At 38.9% G+C, this 15,710-nt stretch overlaps 2 protein-coding genes across 17 annotated transcripts in view; one reads left to right on the plus strand and one right to left on the minus strand.

Moving 5' to 3' along the window:
* LGMN (legumain) overlaps nucleotides 1-15,710 on the plus strand; it is a 1,022,235-nt gene that overhangs the window by 101,524 nt on the left and 905,001 nt on the right. The gene's annotated exons all lie outside the window — the stretch shown is intronic.
* UNC79 (unc-79 homolog, NALCN channel complex subunit) overlaps nucleotides 1-15,710 on the minus strand; it is a 277,488-nt gene that overhangs the window by 87,994 nt on the left and 173,784 nt on the right. For 11 of the 16 annotated variants that reach the window (XM_050798992.1, XM_050798983.1, XM_050798980.1 and 8 more), the window contains 4 exons: nucleotides 15,639-15,704; nucleotides 7,466-7,752; nucleotides 3,217-3,399; nucleotides 2,111-2,273 (listed from right to left, as the gene is read on the minus strand). In XM_050798992.1, the coding sequence (XP_050654949.1) occupies nucleotides 2,111-2,273; nucleotides 3,217-3,399; nucleotides 7,466-7,752; nucleotides 15,639-15,704 (699 nt within the window). The remainder of the gene's footprint in view (nucleotides 1-2,110; nucleotides 2,274-3,216; nucleotides 3,400-7,465; nucleotides 7,753-15,638; nucleotides 15,705-15,710) is intronic. The other 5 variants (XM_050798985.1, XM_050798995.1, XM_050798993.1 and 2 more) reach the window with 1 other exon arrangement.

Here is a 15,710-nt window from a genome sequence, read left to right on the forward strand (position 1 = left end):
AAAAAAAAAATCTGCCTTTCTGGGATTTGGTAACTGGCATAGACACAGCCTAACAGTACATGCACCTTATATGGTGTGAATGCAAAATACTGTACTCTACATTTGATAATGAGACACGCAACACACAGAAAAAGCTTAGAAAAGCCACTTGTCATCTCAAAAGCTCCACGAATGATTATGGACTGAAAGAGTAAACAAAGGAAAAAGAAAACAGAAAATAACATTTCCTCCTATTAAAGTAAGACTCTTCTCTGAGGAGTTTACCACGTGTAACTATTACAGATCTCATGAATCCCAGAAAGAATCTTTGACGCTTACGATCCTTAATCTTACATAAACATATCGGTCACTTCGAATGCCTATTGAACTTGTTTCTACGTCCTCCCTTCTATACCCATGTGGCCATTTTTAAATGCAAGATAAACCCCAAAATATGTTAATGAGGAAAGAATTGATATGTTGCAACCCACAAAGTTTACTTAACCAATTTTCTTCTTTCATTCTTTTGAAAGGCGAAAGCCACGTACAAAGCAGCAACAGAAAAGGTTACTAAAATGCATTTAATAGCACCATAAATGGAGTTAACCTATTATTCAAGTTGAATATCACTGAACTAATAATGTTTGGCCTGTATGTACATCTACGTATATGACAGATGAGGCTCAGGTGTGATTATGATTATTCAAGGTTTTTTTTTAGCATAAGGGCATTACATGCATCAAGTTTTAAGGACTCGTCCTGTTCTAATGCACAAAATTCTACAAGTAAATGAAACTTGAAGCAGTAAATTTTAGGTGAAATGACCATACTAAACTTTTTAATTAAATAAAAATAAATGTTAACAATCAAAATGAATTTGTTTTTAAACCCAGTGAACATCCACAAAGATGGGAACGCCTATCAAATTCCCATGTTTCTGGGAAAATGCAACACAATAATCTGTTTTACTTCTCTATTTCCTTTTTGGAAAAATATTCTTTGAAAAATGCAGTTTTTCCAACCAATAGTTACGTGATTTGCATTACATAACTTTGAAGTGATTTTCCAAACGCATTGAACAATCAATAGTGAAAGACCACAAGATGGCGCCTCCCATCCAGAAAGGTTCATCAGGGTTTGGCCCAAACACTAAGCCCACACTGAAAACATCCATAGCTTAACAGATCTCCCCAATTTCCCAGAGACCAAACCCTAAACTGGTAGACAAAATATTCTTCAGGAAGGATCTGAATGGTACCAGAACTTAAAGAACCTAGTTCTCGAGTTCCATCTGTAGCCAAACTAGATTTCTGGAACATTCAGCAATAATAAACAGTGGAACACCAGCTACAATGTACACTTTTGAGACATCTCCAGAGCAGTCCTACCAAAAGAGACTCTACTAACCTCACAAAGGGTCATTGGACACTTGGTTTTCTCCAAAGACTAGATTAAATGATGTCAATTTAAAATCTAGTCAGCCATGATTTCCACTAAAAACTGAAAATATACACCCTGGTCCTTTATGTCGCACCTGAAAACAGGCTGCAATTTTACTCTAGCTAAAGTTGCATTCTACTGCTTCCTTTTAGAAAAAGGTAGCAATAGAAAAAAGTGTTTATAGTGGAGATAACTTACACCTATGCAGCAAAAATGTTTCATTTCCCTTGCTTTGAATCACTTTGTATTGCATTAAAAGGCTAGGAAAAAGCACTTCAGCAAACTTAGACTCCATTGAAACTGTATGAGCACAAAGGTCAGGGGCAAACTAGAGACCTATGAAGAATGGCTCCACTGTGTGCCAACCAAGACTTACTTTATAGCCCAAAATCGAGACGCTTCTAATACGTAAGAAAAGGCTTATGAAGGTTCCTGAATCAAACAGCAGAAAATATTTTACAAAATATTATTTCTTACGATATAGGTTTTAGAAGCATATCAATTATTCCTCTCGAATGCTCAATTTTAAAGTTAAAGCAGCAACATTCATGGGAGGCTGGAAAATTAAGAAAGCGATTTTCTTTTTACTTCAGAATGATATCTGGGAACACTCCTGTATCTAATAAGAAAACATTGTCCAGAAATCTATTATGTATTGAAGCTAGGTTTGGGATGCAATTTAGATATGTACCTTTTTCTTTTTCGCTGTATCTGCTTATGTTACTGTTGTCACTGTACAAAGGTCCTGCCGTGGCATGGGGCTTGCAGCTATGATACTGCGCATTGAGTGTATTGACTGTTATGTGAATCAGATGCAGCAGGATCTTGCTGATATCACAGTCTCGGTATGGATACTGCCCAATGAAATGAGGGAGAAAAAGATAAATGGTTATTTTAAAGGGTAAGTTTTTCCACCTGATCTTGCCAGATACTGTTTGCAGTATCTCTTGGGGATAAATATATATATATGAGAGAGAGAGAGAGAGAGAGTGAGAGAGAGAGAGAGAAGTAGAAAGAGATTCTGCTCATGGCCTTATTTATTTGTTTAGTTAGAGACAGGGTCTCATTCTGTCGCCCAGGTTGGAGTGCAGTGGTGTGATCATAGCTCACTGCAACCTCAACCTACCAGGCTCAGGTGATCCTCCCACCTCAGCCTCCCAAGTAGGTGGGACCAGGCATGTGCAATGCTTGGCTAATTTTTTGCTGAGACAGGATTTCACCATGTTGCTGAGGCTGGGCTCGAACTCCTGTACTCAGGCAACCCACCCACCTCGGCCTCCCGTAAGTGCTGGGATTACAGGAGTGAGCCACCACGCCCTCCTCCATGGCCTTATTTTTACAAGGGACTATATTCCTTTCCTCCTTCACCAAACCACTGACAGCAAGGCATGCCAGTTCATAGTTACAGTTCTTTTCAAGAAAATTATCTGGCATAAACATTTAGCGGGTGAATACAATTTCAGATATCTTCCTTGTTTTCTGAAATAATAATTAATACTTAGATAAAATATGAGACTGAGTATAAACACTATAAACAGAGGTTCTTGATCAATAGCCTACCATTTATCATTCTTTGTTTTAAACATTTTTAGAGCATGTATCGACAGGGCCTCCCGTTTCTATTTTCATTTCAATAGCTCTTTGGTTCTTAACAGTGATTGCATATCCTGATCTTCCTTCCAAAGGTCAAACTTTTATTCTACAAAATTTTCAACTAAAGACTCAGGTGTTCTCCTTATGCTGCATGCTCTCTAAGAGAACCACTGCATCTAAAACAGCAGTGACCACCCAGCTCACCTTGTAAAGGATGACAAGCAAGGCCTTCAACCACATCTGCCGGATGTGAGGCTTTAGTGACCAGAGGGAGCAACGAGGTGGCTGTTGGAAATAATGCCGGAGTTGAGGACAAGAGCAGTATTTGAGCACCTGAACCACTAAGGGGAGAAGGTGTTTTCCCAAGTTAATGTTATAGTCCATAACCTGAAATAGAAAAAATATTAACAACTGATGGAAAGCTACAAAGAACACTCAGAAGTCAAAAGGAAAAATGTGAGCCATCCCAGTGGTTAAAATTTTTAACAGGCAAAATATTTAACAGGCACCCCACAAAATATTAAAAGTAATGGCTAGTACGCAAGAAGGAGGAAAAGTCCAACCTCACAAAAAATTTTTGAAACTTGTAAATGAAAATAGTTTTAATCTAATTAATTATTTATTTCAGTACCTATTGAAAATAAAATTTTATCCATTCAACTATTAACCAGAGTTAAACTAGACAATGAAGAAACCTAATATTGGTAACCACCTGCAGAAATGGGAATTCATGGACAACCGGCAATACTTGGTTCAATCTTTGAACCAAGTATTATACCAACCAAACTTGGTACAATCTTTCAGGAGAACAATTTAGCAATATGCATTCAGGGATAAGAAAAAGCACATGCCAGGTGCAATGACTCATGCCTGCAATCCCAGCACTTTGGGAGGCTGAGGCAGACAGATTGCTTGAGCCCAAGAGTATGAGACCAGCTCAGGCAACATGGCGAAACCCTGTCTCTACCAAAAATACAGTAAGTTAATTCGGTGTGGTAGCACACACCTATACTCCTAGCTACTCGGGAGGCTGAACTGGGAGGATCCTCTGAGCCTGGGATGTCGAGGCTGCAGTGAGCCATGATTATAACACTGCACGCCAGCCTGGGCTACCAGAGTGAGACCCTGTCTCAAAAAAAAAAAAAAAAAAAAAGGAAAAAAGAGAAAGAAAGAAAAAGCCCATACCTCCAATACAACCATTAAATATATCCCAAAGAAATAATCAGACAAGTGTTCCAAAATGTATGTTAAAGAAATTCAACATGGCTTTGTTTATAGTCACCCCAAACTGAAATCAACCTCCATATTCAATAATATGGGATTAGACAAATAAAATACTGTTTGTATAACTACAGAATACTATGTAAGCATTACACAGAATATGACACAAATTTATTTACATGATATAAACTTCATAAAAAATTTTAGGTTTAAAAAGGTTGCACCAAAATTTCAGAAATCACCACTAAAGAACTTAACCACGTAAGCAGACACCACCTGTTTGCCAAAAACTCATTGAAACAAAAAAATTTTAAAAAGGTGGCATATATATCAGTATGTATAATATGAACCTATTATTGTAAAAATATGTGGACATACGTATTTGAGTATGAAATTTATGTATGTATATAAATGGAGGGAGCAATATATGCCAAAATATTAGGAAGTTATTTTTGACACAGGTTTTCTGGAGTTATATAAACCCCATATAAAAATTTAATTTTTAATGTTTAGCTTATATATACATATATATATATATTTTGAGATGGAGTCTCACTCTGTCACCCAGGCTGGAGTTTAGTGGTGCAATCTTGGCTCACTGCAACCTCTGCCTCCCAGGTTCCAGCGATTCTCCTGCCTCAGCCTCCCCAGTAGCTGGGACTACAGGCGCACATCACCACGCCTGGCTAATTTTTGTATTTTTTAGTACAGATAGGGTTTCACCATATTGGCCAGGCTGGTTTTGAACTCCTGACTGCATGATCTGCCCATCTCGGCCTCCCAAAGTGCTGGGATTATAGGCATGAGCCACCATGCCTGGCCTCGATTTTAGCTTTTATTTCTAAAGTAAATATGCATAATGTGGATTTAGAGGGTGGGGAGAAGAGGGAGGGAGGGTTTGGTATCTGAAACAGTGACAGCTGAGAAAAAGCGGTGATCCATCCAGTTATCAGCATCAGCACAGGATGACTACATGCACATTGCTCTCACACTGCTTATCTTTGTTCATTACATTACAATCTATTTGAGCTAACTGACAATAACAGCTATCATCTATTGAGTTCCTACCATGAGACAGGCATGAATCAAGGTGCTTTGCAATAGGTTTTCTCTAATCTATCAAAAAAGGAAATCTGTGTTACCAATAAGCAAGCAAGCAGAGAGTGCCTAAGCCCTAGCAGCTAATAACAGAGGCGGAGCTGAAATTCATATCCGCATCTCTCTAGCCCCAAGTCCTGTATTTTTACAGATTGGTGCAGCTGTACTGGAGAGTGAGATTTGTAGCACTGACCAAATTAGGCATACATTTACCCTACGACCCAGCAATTCTTCTGGATGCATCTCCGTAAGGAATTCTCACATTGGCTGATAAGGTGCGTACACATAGATGCCTATTACTGAACTGTTTGGGGTAGTGAGGCATTGGGAGCAATATGAGTCCATCACTAGGGGAATGGATGAGTAAAGTATGGTGTCTGTCCACCATGGCATGCAATACAACAGTTAGAAGTAGCAGACACACATGGAAAAGCCAGTGATGATGGTGTGGCAAAAAGATAAGTTGTATGATTAATTCAGCTCTCTCCACCTGAAACTAAAAAAGGAAAAGGTTTTTTTTAAAACACACACACATACACACACACACACACACACAAAACCACAGAAACACAAACAAAAAAGGCCAGGTGCGGTGGCTCATGCCTGTAATCCCAGCACTTTGGGAGGCCGAGGTGGGCAGATCATTTGTGGCCAGGAGTTCAAGACCAGCCTGACCAACACGGGGAAACCTCGTCTCTATTAAAAATACAAAAAAATAAGCCGGACGCGGTGGCAGGTGCCTGTAGTCCCAGCTACTTGGGAGGCTGAGGCAGGAGAATGGTGTGAACCCAGGAGGCGGAGCTTGCAGTGAGCCGAGACTGCGCCACTGCACTCCAATCTGGCAACAGAGCGAGACTCCGTCTCAAAAACATAAATAAATAAATAAATAAATAAATAAATAAATAAATAAATAAAACCACACCCACAAAAAATAATCCTATACTCTCTTATTGTTTAATGGATACAGAGTTTCAGTTTAGGATGATAAAAACGTCTGAGGATGGACAGTGGTGATGGTTACACAACATAAAAGTACTCAACGCCACTGAACTATACACTTAAAACCGTTAAAATGGCAAATTGTAGGTATATTTTACAAAACAAAAAAATCTCCCACACTCCCTTGATGATACCAGGCTACCAATTCTTTTTTTCTTTCTTTTTTTTTTTTTTTTGTTACTGTGAAAGAAAATGTTTAATAAAATGGCAATTTTAATAGATAAATGTAAATTTGAGTGTGTAAAACCAAATGGAAAGTAGCTGAAACACACAGAGAAAACAAGCCTTTCCATAGCTCCAACTTCAGCTGTTTTACACTAAACAAAATATTGGAACATGTGAATATTAGAAACTCCTTTTAACTGGAAAGATTTCTTCAGTAAGACACAATTGAAATTAATATAAACTAAAATTATAATTTTTAATATAGAATTAACCAAATTTAAGTATTTTTAGTTAGCAATTGAAAAAAAAAATGAGCACAGTGATCTAGAAACCAAATATACTGGCTGGGCGCGGTGGCTCACACCTGTAATCCCAGCACTTTGGGAGGCCGAGGCAGGCGGATCACGAGGTCAGGAGATTGAGACCATCCTGACTAACACAGTGAAACCCGTCTCTACTAAAAATACAAAAAAATAGCCGGGCGTGGTGGCGGGCGCCTGTAGTCCCACCTACTTGGGAGGCTGAGCCAGAAGAATGGCGTGAACCCAGGAAGCAGAGCTTGCAGTGAGCCAAGATCACGCCACTGCACTCCAGCCTGGGCGACAGAGCAAGACTCGGTCTCAAAAAAAAAAAAAAAGAAAAGAAAAGAAACCAAATATACTAAAATGATTATGTAACTATCATATCAAGGTACAGACATTCTTCATAAGCTACAAGGTTAGCATATCTCTCTCTCTCTCACACACACACACACACACACACAGTCTCTCTCTCTCATTCTCTCTCACTATTTCTCAGTCAGACTACCAATTCTTACTAATCTTCACATTCCCCTCCACATACTCCTGCATAACACCGAGCAATTTGTACAAACCTTTATGCTGAACCAGTGTTGGCTACATAGTACGTAATGCCTTGCTTCTACTAAAAGTATAAGGGTGTGACTCCCGAAAGCTGTTATTACACTCACTTGGGCAATTCCTGCAATGAATGCATTAAAGCAAGTTGACAGGCGCATTTTTTGAGGTGCAATCATGAAGCAACCTTCCTGCTGGTCATAGCCGAGTAAGACGTACAGGTGTCGCTTGACCGTGTTGAAGGCCTTTGCACTGCTGATGTCTGACTCGGCGCTGCTCTCGTCCTTGGCCATGAACTTCATGAGCACTGTGATCAGCTGGTGAACTGTCTGGTGGTCGATCCCAGCATCTTCTGGGAGCAGGTCCTTGATGGTGTTGTCATTCTCGGGAGACTGTTGTCCTGTCAGTAGAAGAAAGGCTGGGAGTGGGTGACTCGTTCACAAGTGAAGTGACACTAAAATCTCCCTTATATATTGAAAAAGCACCCTTGTTTCTGCTTCTATAAAACTTTCTGCTCCAGACAGAATTTAAGAAACTTAAAGGCACAATATGGCCTTGTAGGCAGAGCCCTAGTCCGGGGGTGAAAGTTACTGTATTCGTCAATAACCAAGTAATCTGGGAGAATTAAGGGAATGGCAATAAAAATAGGGTGCTATGAAGCAATATTATCCTGAAACAGCAAGACAAATGCCTAAATACATTTTGCATTTAGCAAATTTTTTAACACGTTGGCAAAGTTTTATCCTCAGTGATAAAGGAAGTTTCCCTTCCAGCTTTGTAAAATAAGCATGTAAGAATAACCACAAAACACTATAGTCTAAAATCTACTGAGGGCAAAACCACTGGGCTCTTCTGTTTAAATTATTATCTCAATTCAGTTATGTTCATGAATCAGCTAGTGCAAAAAAAAAAAAATCTTTTCCAAACCCTGAGATATTAGCAGTAGGTTCTCTTTAAATGAAATAGTCAAAATTATAAATAGCAAATTATAAGCCCTGTTGTATGTCATGAGAAACATACAAGGAAGGGAGAGGACACAAACAGAAAGAGAGCGAAGCATGAACTTTTAAAAACAGAAAAACACCACATGAAGGTGAGCGGAAAGTTCACATGGAAAGAAAAAATACCTTAGCCCTTGGCTTCCTCTTAACCTAGTAAATAACGGCATCTTAGCAGCTCCCTGACATTGACTTTCTCTGTTATTTTTCAAAGTCAGAAATTACCCTGTCTCCTTTTTTTCTTCTGCCCCTTCTTATCAGGTTTGGTTTAGGACTTTGGGAGAAGGAAGACTGATATTTGCTCTTCTATATTTATGGTTTGGGGATTATTCAAAATACTCTTTCCTTTTTTTTTTTTTTTTTTTTTTTACAGCAACATTAGAATATCTAAATTGAAAATAAAAGTTTTGTCTGGTGGGTTCGATCAGCACACCGGCATTCTCATCTCTCATCCTGCAAGGAAACGTTCTACTAAACGATGACAAGCTTTGGTTACAAACCATTATAAACCAAGCCTTGGTTACATCCATTATAATTATGGTGTAAAGGATGCAACAAAGAGTTAGGTAGTAACTTATACCTATTAACTCCTCAGTTAATTTGGCAAAGTCTCAGCCTTCCAGGACACAGCCAAGAGAAGCGAGGCATCAGAAATGTTTCTGGGAATTGCAGAAATTTGCTGTCTCAAGCCCAAATACTTTTTCTCTGGGATAGTAGCATGAAGGTCAAATTCAGAATTTACCAGTTTAGACCTGCACATAAAGTAACAAGCTTGGTTGTCGAGTTTCCCAGAGAATCAGATGAATGTTGGTCTGTTCAAAAGTGAACTGCTGAGAAGGGATAGTTGACAGTAAGTGAAGAGGCAGCAGAGGCAGCTTAGTGTAAGAGCCTCTAATACAGAGAAAACCATCTGACACACGTCAGCATGATTCCAGGACACTCACACTTTTCTGTCTCATAGAATCTGTGCATGAAGGAATGAATATGTATGATGCACTTTAGAGAAACTTTTTATCAAAAATTATTCAAATAAAACCTAAGGATTTGTTTATTACAGTGTTTCACATGCAGGGTGATCAATAAATTGTTAATATAATTACTTATAAGGCATGCATCAGGAAAAAAATCAATGTATGTGGAACACCCTATTTCAATGAGAGGCTGGAAATGTAAAGCATCACAGCATGTGGTTAAATTAAATGTTTGTAATATAGGATTTGACCAAATACAATACCTACCCTTGTAAGGCAAAATAGAAAAAGTTTACAGGGCTATTTTTTCAGCATTGAAAAATAGTTTACTGAGGCTGGGCATCGTGGCTCACACCTGTAATCCCAGCAGTTTGGGAGGCCAAGGTGGGAGAATCACTTGAGCCCAGGAGTTTGAGACCAGCCTAGGAAACATGACAAGACCCGGTCTCTACAAAAAATACAAAAATTAGCTGGACATGGTGGTGCACACCTGTAGTCCCAGCTACTCGGGAGGCTGAGGCAGGAGGATCACCTGAGCTTGGGAAGTTGAAGCTGCAGTGAGCTGTGATCATGCCACTCTACTCCAGCCTGGGCAACAAAGAAAGACCTTCTCTCAAAAAAAAAAAAAAAAAAAAAAAAAGAAAAAAGAACAAGAAAAGAAAAACATTTACTCTTGATTTGTTTTTCCACTAGAGTATTACTTTACAACTAGAAGGACATTATTGCTTTGGACATGTTTGGGCCAAGAATATGACAGGACTCCCTGCAGGGTTCAATGTTATTGTAGCAGCAAGTAATGGCTGTTACAATATAGCTTCAGTCTTCAATTCCCTTTAGCTCTGGGGTACAAAGTTGAAGAGAACATGTATCACTCAGTCCTGCTCAGCCACCTCATGTCCACAATGGCTCAACAACAAAGTCCCAAAGTTAGAAACTGGAACCAGAGAGTGTTTGAGAGGAAGTTGCTCCTTTGTTTTATAGTACTGAGAATCTAGGAACCTCAATACAGAAGAAAGGGAGCTTCCAGCAAGGCCCAACTGGGACCCTGCTCCTGTTTCCTTCCATCCCAATTCAAGTCTAGAAAATAGACCATCAGACTTCAGCTTAAACATTTCAGAACTCTTCTTCTCATTACAAGTGGGCATGTTTCTAAACAATGTGTAACCCTGAGTTTTCCCATCACATCAGATTTTCCTGATGACTGTCATTTCATACATGCCCATCTCACTGTAGATCATTTTCACGGATCTTAAGTTTGCTGCTTTCCCTGAATAGCAAGAATTGAGTGATCTTTAACAAATGTACTGAAAAAAGAACATTTATGTAAACTTTTGCATAAAAAATTTTTAATCTCTTTTTATTCTAATAATTTACCCCTCCAGTGTGGGCTTTGCAAGTCTATACTTTGTTTATTGCCTCTCTTTGAAATAGAGTAAGCTTGTGACTGGTGCACTCTTCATAAAGACAAGTTACCTTAATCAAATCCCTAAGAAAAATGAGCTGTGGATAAGCTGAAATGTTCTCTATTGATAAAGACAATATTAATATTTTAACCTAGAAAAGGTACGAAATTTCCATTTTAAAACTAAATGCCTACAAGTATTTTCTCTAAGGAAAACAAAACGCTTAATAGTTTTGAATTCTAGTCTGTGAAATTTCTATATCTGTCCTAACCATAAAGATTTAACATGTTAAAAGGTCTAATTTTATATTTTCTATAAAGAGAAAATATAATTATATTTATAATTATAATTATGGAGGCAGAGCTATACCTACCATACCTTTAATGTGGAGTGAGTCCATTACAATCTGTCCACAGAGGTGTATAACTGATTGAAACTCCAAAGTGTAATACAACATTATTTATTCAGATGATTTGAAACCAGGCAGGATCAGGATCTGCTTTTCCAGACTTATCTCCTATTATTTCACCCGAAATGGTCAACATTCTTACAAGCTGGGCTACTCGTGGATCTCAGAATGGAGCCAATGTTTTTCCCTCTTTGCACCTTTGCTCATGGTGCTCTCTTCACCTTGCAAAGTGGTTCTCTACCCTCCCCCAACGATTTTGTGCTATAAACAGGTCCCCAAAAGCCATTCTTATTAGATATACCCAATATTCCTCTCAGCAATTCGATGTGATCCCTAAATTCTTTAAATTTCTAAGGACAAGAAAGGAGGGAGGACAGAAGAGAAAAAGAAGAACGGAGGAAAATTTCCTTTAGCATTTTCCTAACTCCCATGTGGCCAATAACAATTTTGCAAGGCAGAACATTTTGTCTATTCAATTGCCTTAATACTCCAATAAGAACATAGGCTTCTTGAAGGCAAATGACATTATTTTATCCATTTTTATATCCCTCACAGAATAGGGGCCAAAGTCTGACATATAGTAGATACCTATTATACATAAATGTCTGTCAAAGTGCACTAAATTCAAATAAATATGTCAGAGCTTACATTCTGTATAAGAGAAAAATTGATAGAGTCCCAAAACAGCAGGAATATGGGAACGTTTCTCTATGTGAATTGACTCACTGACCCCTCTGCCAAACCAACAAGTGACAATTAGGTAGAGGAAGAAAGGATCCTTCCATGAGCTTACTCTGCACTTGGTCCAGGGCAGCCAATGAGTAAGCACTATAAACGAGGTTCCATTCCATAGGCAGCTCTCACTACACTGCCTCGCTCGTCTCCCTGCCTCCTTACCTCAGTGTTCGGTTATGTGTGCACACATCCACAGCAGGGCTGGAAAGCCGGGGCAGTGGCTAACTTCACATCCTCCTATGCTCCCCATCCCTGCCTTTTCTCCTTCCTATTCCATGTTGTATCATCATACGTTTACGTCTCATCCACCAGTCAAGCCTGGCTGAAAAGCCACCTGTCCACAAGACCTTCCCTGATGTCTCCAGCTGGTAGAAAGCTCCCTCCCTTTGCATTTGACATGACTCATCCTGCGTACTGTCACTTTCACTCAAGATGAGAGTTTACTGATGTTCATACTTAATATTCCTTACTTGGCCATAAGTAAGTTAAGAGTATAAAAATTTCCAAAGCATCTTTGTATTTCCTAGTCAAGCAGGTGTAAAATAAATACTTGTTGAACAAGCATTTGTGGCACACACCTGTAATCCAAGCTACTTGGGAGGCTGTGGTGAGAGGATTCCTTGAGCCCAGAAGCTTGAGACCAGCCTGAGCAACACAGCAAGACCCCAACTCAAAAAAAGTATTTGTAATGTTTGTTGAACAAAAATTGTCATTTCCCAAAAATATAACTTCAAACAAGAGTATTCCTATAAAAACAACTGTACTCTGACTTACTGGATCTTAATGGTCAATAGGCATTTTGCAAGTTAGTGAAGAAGTGAATTGTAAACCATCTGTAGAAAGAAAGAGCCCAAAGAAAAGTTATTTGGAATTCTAGGCTGGGACACTAAGAAGACAGGAAAGGTCAATGCAAGAGTGCTTTATTGGTCCTAACTAGTACTGGGCACCTTCTCTTATGGATACAAATGCAGGCCAAGAGATCTCTAGGTTTCTCTGCAGGCTGAAGCAGAACTTAGAGTATGCAAGTCCCACAAGAAACGGGGATAGCTCTGGACCAATCTGGGGTCCTAACTGGCAAAGTCCTTTGGTCTGGACACTCATGGCCTTAAGCCACTCTGTAGCAAGCCTGAAAGCCCAGGCCAACTCCATAACCAGACTGGTGTCCTCATGTCCCACAGGGCAGAAATACTCTAAGACCAGTTCATCGAGAGGTGGTTGTGGCAGAAAGCAAGCAAGCCAAGTCCCTTGGATGCCAGCTTCCATTCTGATCCTAACTAGTCAGTCATACATGACCTTAAGCAATCACCGAAGCAGAATCACTTAATCCCTCACTACATCAGTTTTCCTGTAAGTAAAGAGATACTATACATACAGGAAGGATTATCATTATTACATACCTATTTTTGTTTAATTATGCACTCCAGGCAATGAGGAACACGATATAATTAAGCACCCTATGTTCACATGGGACTGATACCATTAGTTCAGTATTGTGCTTATATAGCATAACAACTGCTGCATTCTATTCAATTAATCTTCATCGGTGTTCTAAATACATGAAGACAAAATTTCCTGGTTCTTACAGCACCAGTGAAAGTACTCCCTATGTCCAAGCATACAAATTGTAGATTAGCAGTTAAAAATATTGTGTATCCCATCAATTAGGATGAAATGAAGCTGCTGAATTCCTACTGGCAGTTACTTGCCTTGTTACAGAGCTCAGGACCTCTGGGCTTGAGACCCAGATCTGTCACTAATAAGCTTGTTCTTTTGTGAGAATCTCAGTTTCTTCCTCTACAAAATGAGACTGTTAACACATTGCTAATGTTTCAGCTATAAGATTCTATGAATTTTATTTAGATGCACAAAGACTTTGATTTGAAAAGACATAGAGGAACGTGACTCTCTACAAACCTTGCAGAGTATACCTTCTATAGAAAACAGAATTTTCTATTCCATTTTCTGTGGGTACCATGTAAAGGTTAAGATCAGAGAATCATAAATTGTAAATCCACTGCCAAAAAGTTCAACCTAAACAGCAATTAAATTTAAATCTTGTTGTATAAAGGGGCATCTGCTTTATTTCAAGTCTAATTAACAAGAGGTCTGCAAAGAGGAGCTCATTACTTGGACCAAACGAAAGTATGTTCATTAAGTAGCAAGTTCTTCAGTTTCCATTTAATTACTGTCTTAAACCATTCTCCACAATCTTATGATAAATCTGGTATGTCCTTGCTTCCAAGTTAGAAACAGTCAGGGTCCAGTAAATAATAATGCAAATATGGAACACTACAGTAGTTTGAAATTGCCTTATAAGCTGAGCCAGCTATTTCCATATCTAAGCAAGTTTTGCTTATGCTGGTGTCATGTAAATTACCTTTCCTGAAGTTTTAGCTTCACATTTAATTTAAACAATGCTGTTATCTGCCTCTTTTCCATCTGGCCACTTTTGGTGGAATAATTAGATGCCTGAAGGCTTTTTTTAACTGCAAGAAACACATGTACATGTTTTCCCACAGTGATATGAGGGGACTTCTCGGGCTGGATTGTTTAAATGGATAATTATTATGAAAGACTAGCTTCTCAGCTAAGCTTTAAGAGGCAAGCTAGAGTAAAATAAAGATAATTTATGAAACTGCCTAAGAACAATCTCAAAAATGCCTCACTGAAGGGAAACTGCATGGATTTCATATTTCTAATGAAGCTTTGAATCAGAAGTTCTTATTTCTATTCTTTAAAACGAAAAAAATCACAGCACAGTAGTGTACATGAGCGATGTGTAAGGCAAGATAGAGGGACTCTACCAAATGTTTGCTATTCCTTTTTTCTCATCAATTGTAAAAGAGAAAAGACTTTGGCCACCATCTGCTGTCTGCATAGATGATCTCTGGGATTTTCTCTCTCCCCTCCCACTCCGGACTCCCTCTCTTTCAAACATCCTTTTTATAACGCATAACGCACGTGATCTTTAAAGTCTCCTTACTTGAAATTTTCCTTCTGAGAGTGTCTGCACCATTCTGAAAAGTTTATCATAAAACTAGTAGTTTTAGATGAAAACTCAAATGTTCTATAGCATGACACATAGTTGGTAGTTACTAGATTTGTTTTTTACTAATAAGTAGGTATTCAGAACCTTCACAGTCTTCCCAGTGAGTCACGGCACCATTTGCGTGGAGCCTCCTTGCCAATACCCCTTCAACTCTTAGGCTACTTCATGATAAATTGTAATATATCACAGAACATCAAATGATCGTTAAAGTGTATCATGCTATGGTCCTCCAAACAGAGGAAATTCTCCTTTCTCTGAGAAACAGAAATGCATGTAGAGTTGCAAAGAATCAGGAATGGCTAAGGGGATGAGCGGATGACAGTGGTTCAAATGTTTAACCTTTTAAAATGTAAATGAAATGTATGGTTTTCCTATAGCAGATATATATGAACAAAATATTTCTATGTGTAAAGACACATACAAATATCAATACTACGGATAGCTCTAGTCATACTGGCTCTCTGGGGAAAGGTGCAGACTCAGGTGATATGATGCTTCTTACTGGACCAAAAGTTAATGGAATCAAAAGTCATCTGTTAATATCAAAATGGAAAGAATTGCCATATCAGGGGCTCAAACACTTGAACATCTGAGGTAAGACCCTTTTGAGCTTGCAAATCCTAAGTATATCACCCTGGTCCAGTTAGAGACACCGCATTCTCTATCTTGTCCACCTGTGATAGACACTTGTACATGGCCCTTCAATGTCAGAAGTACCCACCTGGCGTCTGTTCGGGTGTCCCACCGAGAGCTGGAGCAGACTGCTCATGCCTGGTCAACCTCATAGCTTAAA

The sequence above is a fragment of the Macaca thibetana genome, chromosome 7 (assembly GCF_024542745.1).
Source record: "Macaca thibetana thibetana isolate TM-01 chromosome 7, ASM2454274v1, whole genome shotgun sequence".
NCBI lineage: Eukaryota > Metazoa > Chordata > Mammalia > Primates > Cercopithecidae > Macaca > Macaca thibetana.